The following is a 10,151-nucleotide window of genomic DNA, read 5'->3' as shown; positions in this document are numbered from 1 at the left end:
GACGGGTTCCAGACATCGATATACCGTGAATCTCCAAGTAAGTGTCTATTTTCGCGGATAAACTCTTAAACGTGTTCGTCGTCAAATTAGCGGTATTTTTTGCATCTCGGTTAGACGCGAGTGTCGTTCTTGTTTTAGCAGTTAACAAAATCTAAAACTAAACGCTAAACATCCTTGCGGCCGATAGCGTACTTTTGACTCAATAACACCGCTGCTGTTACGACGCTCACATGGAGCAGAGACGCTCTCCACAGCCCCACGCACACGGAGGCAAGAAGCCATTCAATTGCTCTGTGTGCGGGAAGGCATTTTCACGGCAATCAAATCTTCAGAGACACCAGAGAACACACACGGGCGAGAAGCCATTCCTGTGCTCTGTGTGTGGGAAGGCATTTGCACACTCATCACATCTTCAGATTCATCAGAGAACACACTCGGGCGAGAAGCCATTCCCGTGCTCTGTGTGTGGGAAGGCATTTGCACAGTCATCACATCTTCAGAGTCATCAGAGAACACACACGGGCGAGAAGCCATTCCCGTGCTCTGTGTGTGGGAAGGCATTTGCACACTCATCACATCTTCAGAGTCATCAGAGAACACACACGGGCGAGAAGCCATTCCTGTGCTCTGTGTGTGGGCAGGCCTTTACACGGGCATCAACTCTTCAAACTCATCAGAGAACACACACGGGCGAGAAGCCATTCCTGTGCTCTGTGTGTGGGCAGGCCTTTACACGGGCATCAACTCTTCAAACTCATCAGAGAACACACACGGGCGAGAAGCCGTTCCTGTGTTCTGTGTGTGGGAAGGCATTTTCACTTTCAGCAAACTGCCAACGCCATCAGAAAACACATACGGGCGAGAAGTCATTCCTGTGCCCTGTGTGTGGTAAGACATTTGCACACTCGTCAACTCTTCAGAACCCTCAGAGAACACACACGGGCGAGACGCCATTCCTGTGCCCTGTGTGTGGGAAGGCATTTGCACGGTCATCAACCATGAACAGGCATCAGAAGGTTCACAATGATAGGAAACTGAAATCAAAAGTTGAAATTCAAGGTGCTGCAATGAGTCCTGAAGAAGTTTCCACCTTCGATCCCATGCAGTTGGATCCCGAGAGATGGCTGGATGTAATGGAGTGGCTCGAGAGTCAACCAGAGAGCTCGGGGTGACTGAAAACATATTATGTCACGTGGTTATACCTTTTAATCGGTATAGAGTACTTTTTGGTTATAATTTTGACCATTTTAGTTCTACAGTTTTTGGGAGAGTTTAGTGACGTGCACAGTGGTGGTTTGTAATGTTATCGGATTACTTGCCGAAGTGGTGTGAAGAGCACTGGTTGTGAGAGGGTTCAATTGTAGTCGTTAAGTGTTCCTGTTGAGCTAAAGTTGGAATGCGTCTGTAGGTACATCTTTACTCAACATTTTAGCTTTTTTTGATAGGTATTAATCGGCTTTAGATAGCCGGTTTTCAGAATGTACATTGATGGCGCGTTCGTTGGATATATGGCCTTGACTTCAACATAGACGCAGAGTGAACAAATGTGGTTAACTAATAAGGAAATCATGGTGAATTATATTTTAACGCTTTGGTATTCCTGGAACGGAAATGGTTTGCATTGTACTGGAAATGTGTGAACATAGGACATAATAAATATTCCCTTCGAGTTTTGACGTAAAAATGATTGCAGATGAATAAAAACGTATTTTTAACAAATGTTTGTACGGTCTTTATTTCATAATGTTCCTAGAAAAAACATGTTAAGAGATTTTCAGGTGGAGGATCTCCGTCACACAAGTGTGCTCTTAACCGGCAGCATCTTGGCTGTCTACCCGATTAACACGTGTTCCTTGAGGGGAAAGATCCAAGTAGTTAATCCTTCATCAACGTACCAGTCCCTAATCCCTACTTATGTATGGGATAAACTGTACTCTATAACATGTAAACTAATACTATAAACGATAACACTAAACATTAAACGATTATAAACTAGTGTATTAGTAGGTATTATAATATCATTAGAAGCATTAGAATCACAGTGTGGTCGTATAAGAATCGCTAATATGTATGTATAGTGTACATGCAAGGATCGGACACAATTATTACAATTACAACATGGTCATATTACAATCACGATTTTCACTGCGATATGTAATCGAATAACAAAAGACGGAATATATTTGTATAAATACACGCACAGAATCATAAACTCATGAGATTATGAATCGTTACAATTATTATAACAATCAAAAATGTGACAAAAACAAAATCCCACAATCAAAACACCACGCTCACGTGACGAATTCTTAAACAAACTGCAACACTCAAGTGACAGAACTCAACAAAAAAACGCCCAATAAAAAGAACAACATCAATGGCCAAATCCTAAAAACAGACAACACACGCACGTTAGTAGCTGTTAGAAGAAAACAACACCTAGCACCTTCAACTATACACATTATACATCCAACTCGTAAATGGGGCGGTATATGACAGCCTTCGCTGCTGTCGACGGGGCCAAGCAGCGAGTGTTTAACTCCATTGTTTCAGAATCCGTGTCATCACACGGCCACAGCGCCTTAGCCAAACTACATCTCCCGAACAAGGCAACCTTCCCTATGCTGTGTATTTTAGCAATATATTTACGGACGCACTTGAAGATACCAATTCGTCTTGAAAAGGCAGGCGACTTGTTCTACCAACACGATTTCAAATTTCTACCGAAATAAGTATGAGTTCATTCATGAGTAGTATTCACTAAGCCCCGGTTGCACTAACCTACACACAGTTATGATTAATCAAAGTAAACATTAGTCGCTCATCCCAGCTCAAACATGATCATACGAATTATTTCCAAATCCGTGTCGGGTCCCACGAGAATAGGGCACATCCACAAACTCTCAAATTGTAAACTCACATTGCATACTCTAACATTATAAACTCTAAGAATATAACCTTTAAACTATGAGCTATACATTTCAACGCTTTAAAATAACACTACAAACTAGTGTCATAGTAAACTATAATGTTGTGTACTCGTATTACAGATTAGAACACCGTACATTGAATTGTGATATTCGAATCTCATTCGAATTCTTAGCTTCACACTCGTGAGTATGTAACATGTATGTAATATGCATGAATGTAATGTCTGTATGTAATATGTATGCATGTAATATGGACGTGCGAACCAAGGGTGGGATATGTGAAACGGAAGGTGCAGGATCAGGATGGGATTAAAATTATTTGAATAACACTTTGGTGGTATTAATATCAAGCTGTCCACTAATGGATGAATGTTCCATCTAAATGGAATCAAATAACAATATTCAGTATGAATATGTAAAATAATCGCACAAACCCAATATTAGCCCGTGAAATAATGAATCATTACAATTGCAATGACTCCGGACTCAGACTGCAGAGGGTTATTTTATTTAGCCTTTAACGCGGTTTCAGACCCCAGGCGTCACGATATAGCAACGACGACGACGAGACAGCAACCAGCCAAAACAGCCCCAAACCTCGTTCCTCCCCCTCTCTCATTCTCGACGTGAACCTCCGCCCACACTTGGTCTCGCCTTCCCTTCTCGAACTCTCTCTATCTTGTCCCTTAGTTGATGCACTGTCTTTACATCACCCACCTCTATGACCTCTACCTGACCCCGCCATGGGCGGAGCAACTTGGGGGACATACAGATTTGTATGTAAATTATCTGTTCAATCGAACCGGGGGTCGGATATGTGAACTGTGGGGGGGGGGGGGTACAGGGCAAGAATCGCATTCAATTTTTAGAATAACAATATGGTCGTATTAGCATTTTAATGGACTTTAATATATGTTACGTGCAAATGCAAATCGTTAGTCGTAAATGCGAGGGAGGGGTTAAGAGGTGCACGTTAAATCCAGCGTTAACATTTATTTTAGCATCCTATTTAAGGACACTGTTGTTGATAAGAATTCGTCTGGACATGGCACGTGCCTTGTTCTACTAGATCAACCAAAATTAGTACAACATTAGTACAATGTCGGTTATTCAGGAGTGTGATTTCATTCATGAGTAGTATTCACAGAGCCCCGATGACACTAACCTACCTAAAGTTATGGTTAAACAAAGTAATCTTGAGTGACTTAATTCTCAGCTCAGACATGATCATCGCAATCATTTCCAAAGACGTGTGGGGTCCTGCAAGAGCAGGTCCCGACTACAAACAGCTTGGCAGCAGAATCGGAAGTAGCTGCGCCGCCCTCGAAATGTGATGTTGCTGCTGTTGTTGTCGCTGCTGTTGTTGCTGCTGTAGTTGCTTCTGTTGCTGTTATATACGCAGGGAGGTGGTGTTCCGTGATGGGATGACGCCTTTGATCAAAGACTGATCAAACTTAACCAATTGACGCCCTTGATCGTCGCATTTGATCAACTCTGATATTGTAGACTCTTACATGTTAAGTTCTAACATAGTGAAATATAATATTATAACCTATGAACTACAACCTATCCATTGTAACGCTGTAAACGAATATTACCCATCGGGTTTCACTCCCTCGTCGAGAAGGCCGCTCTCTTCCTTTTCTAAAGTTACATGCCAATTTCTCTGCATTCACTTTAAATCGAGGACAAAGTTTTTCCATTTATTCAAAATAAGCGCACAATTACACACTGAGATGCACTTACATATTCATGCATGAAGCACAATGGGCACATTACCCTTCGGTATGTTAATAGACATGCGGATTGTACCTTCCAAAATTAACAATCGAATGCAAATATCCTGAAAGACAAAGGATTGGATCTTAGGGGGGGAGTTATAAGGCAGCTCAGAAGCAGAGTTCAATGCCATTTCGAGAGGAAACTTGATGAGGTTGGACGCTCGACTCGTCGCTCTGCTGATCGCCCTTCAACCGCGAGACAACGCAGCCTGGCGAGCACAATTGCTGTGTCGACAGTTAGGCGACTTTGCTTCGGGAGAGTTCGTGGCGACATCTTCAGACGGGTTCCAGACATCTTTATACCGTGAATCTCCAAGTAAGTGTCTATTTTCGCGGATAAACTCTTAAACGTGTTCGTCGTCAAATTAGCGGTATTTTTTTGCATCTCGGTTAGACGCGAGTGTCGTTCTTGTTTTAGCAGTTAACAAAATCTAAAACTAAACGCTAAACATCCTTGCGGCCGATAGCGTACTTTTGACTCAATAACAGCGCTGCTGTTACTACGCTCAAATGGAGCAGAGACGCTCTCCACAGCCCCACGCACACGGAGGCAAGAAGCCATTCAATTGCTCTGTGTGTGGGAAGTCCTTTTCACGGCCATCACATTTACAGAGCCACCAGAGAACACACACGGGCGAGAAGCCATTCCTGTGCTCTGTGTGTGGGAAGGCATTTGCACGGGCATCAACTCTTCAAACTCATCAGAGAACTCACACGGGCGAGAAGCCATTCCTGTGCCCTGTGTGTGGGAATGCATTCGCACAATCGTCAACTCTTCAGAGTCATCAGAGAACACACACGGGCGAGAAGCCATTCCTGTGCTCTGTGTGTGGGGAGGCCTTTACACGGGCATCAACGCTTCAAACTCATCAGAGAACACACACGGGCGAGAAGCCGTTCCTGTGCTCTGTGTGTGGGAAGAAATTTGCAAACTCATCAAATCTTCAAACTCATCAGAGAACACACACGGGCGAGAAGCCGTTCCTGTGCTCTGTGTGTGGGAAGGCATTTGCACAGTCATCAACTCTTCAAGAGCATCAGAGAACGCACACGGGTGAGAAGCCATTCCTGTGCCCTGTGTGTGGGAAGAAATTTGCAAACTCATCAAATCTTCAGAGTCATCAGAGAACACACACGGGCGAGAAGCCATTCCTGTGCCCTGTGTGTGGGAAGGCATTTTCACAGTCGTCAACTCTTAAAAGGCATCAGAAGGTCCACAATGATAGAAAACTGAAATCAAAAGATGAAATTCAAGGTCCTGCAATGAGTCCTGAAGAAGTTTCCACCTTCGATCCCATGCAGTTGGATCCCGAGAGATGGCTGGATGTCATAGAGTGGCTCGGGGATCAAACCTAGAGCTCGGGGTGACTGAAAACATATTATGTCATGTGGTTATACCTATTAAGCCGTATCGATAACTTTTGTGTGTAATTTTGACCATTTTAGTTTCACAGTTTTTGTGATAGTTTAATGACGTGCACAGTGGTGGTTTGTAATGTTATCGGATTACGTGCCGAAGTGGTGTGATGAGCACTGGTTGTGAGAGGGTTCAATTGTAGTCGTTAAGTGTCCCTGTTGAGCTAAAGTTGGAATGCGTCTGTAGGTACATCTTTACTCAACATTTTAAACGTTTTTTTCAAGTATATAGCTTTTTTTGATTGCTATTAATCGACTTTAGATAGACGATTTCAGGATGTATATTGATGACGCGTTCGTTGGATATATGGCCTTGACTTCAACATAGACGCACAGTGAACAAATGTGGTGAATTCCTGGAACGGAAATAGTTTGCATTGTACTGGAAATGTGTGAAAATAGGACGTAATAAATATTCCCTTCGAGTTTTGACGTAAAAATGATTGCAGATGAATAAAAACGTATTTTTAACAAATGTTTGTCCGGTCTTTATTTTATAATGTTCCTAGAAAAAACATGTTAAGATAATTTCAGGTGGAGGATCTCCGTCACACAAGTGTGCTCTTAAACGGCAGCATCTTGGCTGTCTACCCGATTAACACGTGTTCCTTGAGGGGAAAGGTCCCCGTAGTTAACCGTTCATCAACGTACCAGTCCCTAATCCCGAAGTATGTCGGGGATAAACTGTACTTTAAAACATGTAAACTGTAATACTATAAACTATAACACTAAACATTAAACGATTATTAACTAGTGTTTTAATTTATAACCATATAAACGGAGGTAAGGTATTATAATATCATTAGAAGCATTAGAATCACAGTGTGGTCGTATAAGAATCACGCACAAACCCATTATAAACTCATCATATTATGAATCACAAATTGTGACAAAGCGAAATTCCCACAAGCAAAACACCACGCTCACGTGACGAATTCTTAAACAAACTGCAACACTCAAGTGACAGACCTAAAAAAAAACGCGGCAAAAAAAACAACCTCAATGGACAAATCGTTAAAACAGACAACACACGCACGTTAGTAACGTAGGTAAAAATAATAATAAAAGAAAATAATACATTAAAATAACTAAATTAAATCATGACGTTTCGGAAGCAACAAAAGCCTCCGTCATCAGGTGTAACTTCTGTAGCGTGTGAAAAAAGCTATTCAGGGAGGAGCCAATGAGTGGGGGGGGGGGAGAAAACCACCCCCCCGCAGACTCATTGGCTCCTCCCTGCCCAGCACCCGATATAAAAAACACGTGTCTTGAATAGCGTACAGTAATTTTACTGGAGCAGTTACACCTGACGACGGAGCCTTGTGTTGCTTCCGAAACGTCGTGATTTAATTTAGTTATTTTCATTTATTTTTATTTTATTATAATTTTTTTACCTCCGTGACTTTAGCGAAAGAAAGCGTCAAATCAAAATTAGAATATAATTAGAAGTATTAGAATCACAATGTGATCGTAATAGAATCACACTCTGCGCATATTTACGTGTAGTGTACGTGCAAGCGAACTGTGCTCGTATGTACGTATGTAATATGCATATGTAATATGTCCTTTGGACATGCGAACCGGAGGTCGTATATGCGAACTGGCGGGTGCTGGATTAGGATCGGATTAAAATGATTAGAATAACACTATGGTCGTATTAAAATTACACTGAGCTAGAATGTATGTTATATGTAGATGCACATCTGGAGTCGTAAATGCAAAATGGGAGTTGCGCGGTTTTGATCGCATTAAAATGATTATAATAACAACGTGGTCCTATTAGAATCACGCCATCTACTGCTGCTGATGTTTGGGTGGCGGCATCCGATTCGGGCTCAGCTCTTCCTTTACTCGCCTGGATGGTGCCGCGGGACGCAGCGTCTCATCCGACAGGCGTTGCAGCAGCTGGGTGATGGCATCCGTGAGTTTGTCAACTTTCTCTTCAAGTTGAGGCCGTTTCCCTCGTGGTCTCCTGTCTGGGCGTGCTGTAGGTTGCTCATGGCCGAGTTGGAGCTGCATGTTGAATCGGGTGTAGAGGTTATTTTAACAATATATTTAAGGACTGTGTTGTGTTTAGAATGCGTCTCGACAAGGAAGGTGACTTGTCCTACACGGGCAGCCAATTTTTTTACAATTTCTGTCATCAAACAGTGTGAGTTCATTCATGAGTAGTATTTGCTGAGCCATGATGACATTAACCTACATACAGTTATGATTAAACAAAGTAATATTTAGTCACTTAATTCTCAGTTCAGACATGATCATCGCAATCATTTCCAAAGACGTGTGCGGTCCCGCGAGAGCAGTGCCCGGCCACAAACAGCCGGGCAGCAGAAGCAGCAGAATCAGAAGTAGCAGCGTCGCCCTCGAAATGTGTTGTTGCTGCTGTTGTTGCTTCTTTTGAAGCTATATACGCAGGGAGGTGGTGGTCCGTGATGGGATGACGCCTTTGATTAAATACTTTGATCAATCGCACCCGATTGATGCCCTTGATCGTCGCATTTGATCAACTCAGACATTGTAAACTCTCACATGTTAAACTCAAACATATAATATTATAAATCATGCTCTCATGCCCTTTGGATTGCACCCGTTGGGTTGCACTCCCTCGTCGAGGAGGCCGCTCTCCTCCTATTCTACGGTTACATGCTTATTTATTACATTAACATCATGCTAATCTCTCACACTGTGGTCGTACGTATGGTAAGTGAATATGCGAACCAGGGGTAGGATATGCAGCATAAGAATCGAATTACAATTATTCGAATCCCGCTAGTCGTATTAGAATCACACTGTCAACTGTTGGATGAATGTGTCGTATCAATGTAATAGAATAGCTATATACAGTATATACACATACAAAGAATATAACAATCACACATTTTTACATATAAACAATACACATGATTTAAAAAACGTATTTTTAAAATACATGTTCATTGTTTTTGAAACTGAGAATGTCGAGGTTCATGTGGGGAGCCTACCAAGTGATGCGCATTCGCTCCACCTCACGGGACATTTACTTTTACGCGTTTAACAGCCAACACATACACACATGACGCTGCGGATATTTCTTCACAGTTTCATGTCCTCTTCGCCCCTCCCCCCCAACACGATGTGTCCAGTTTATACTACAGACTCCGTAGATAATAATATTTTACTGCTTACATACCATTATTCTTGCAAGGGCGGGTGATGCTGGGTGGGGGGGTAGCGGCCCAGCCCCTAGCCTGGCAACGTGCCAACTCCGCCTCCTCGCCAATGTAGGCCAGGAGGGGGGCTACGCATGGCACAAGGCCTCAACACGCCTATGGTAAGTACAAAGTTCCAAGTTTCTTACACTAACAAATCAAGTCCAATGTTTTCTATTATTAAACACATTAGTTGACAAACATTACAATAATAATGTTTGTGTGCACAAAACTCCTTATTTTTAGGTTGCTAATTTTTCCATTTTTTGCTGCGCTTTTATGACGCTGCGACGGTCTGCCTGTCTGTGATGTGGCCATGTACGCCCATGTGTATGTGTGTGTCAGTCCATATGTGTGTGTTAGTCCACATGTGTGTGTGTTAGTCCACATGTGTGTGTGTTAGTCCACATGTGTGTGTGTTAGTCCACATGTGTGTTAGTCCACATGTGTATGTAAGTCTATACATGTGTGTGTCACTCAATATGTGTGTGTAAGTCAATGCGTTTGTGTGAGTCCATATGTGTGTACATCCATGTCTGTGTATCTCAAGTAGATGTCTGTGTGTCGTATGTGTGTAGGGCTGTGTGTGTATCAGTCTATCTATGTGTGTCTAAGCCCATGTGTGTGTGTCTTAGTCCACATGTGTGTGAGTAAGTACATATGTGTGTTTACGCGATTTTTGGCAACGCCACGGGGCTGCATTCACTTTAAATCGAGGACAATGGAGGGAATGGAGAACGTGTTTTTCCATGTATTCAAAATAAGCGCATAATTACACACCGAGATGCACTTACATATTCACGCATGAAGTACAATGGGCACATTACCCTTCG

General features: G+C 42.5%; 1 protein-coding gene across 1 annotated transcript in view; it reads left to right on the top strand.

Moving 5' to 3' along the window:
• The first annotated feature begins 230 nt into the window (after positions 1 to 230).
• LOC144737826 (uncharacterized) overlaps positions 231 to 10,151 on the top strand; it is a 35,147-nt gene continuing 25,226 nt past the window's right edge. Inside the window, exons 1-2 of the mRNA XM_078620700.1 lie at positions 231 to 858; positions 5,262 to 5,849. Coding sequence (XP_078476826.1) covers positions 231 to 858; positions 5,262 to 5,849 — 1,216 coding nt within the window. The remainder of the gene's footprint in view (positions 859 to 5,261; positions 5,850 to 10,151) is intronic.

Source organism: Lampetra planeri, chromosome 74, assembly GCF_965212315.1.
Source record: "Lampetra planeri chromosome 74, kcLamPlan1.2.h2, whole genome shotgun sequence".
Taxonomy (NCBI): Eukaryota; Metazoa; Chordata; class Hyperoartia; order Petromyzontiformes; family Petromyzontidae; genus Lampetra; species Lampetra planeri.
The sequence above is the reverse complement of the archived record's forward strand: the minus strand, read 5'-3'. Positions and strand labels throughout refer to the sequence as shown.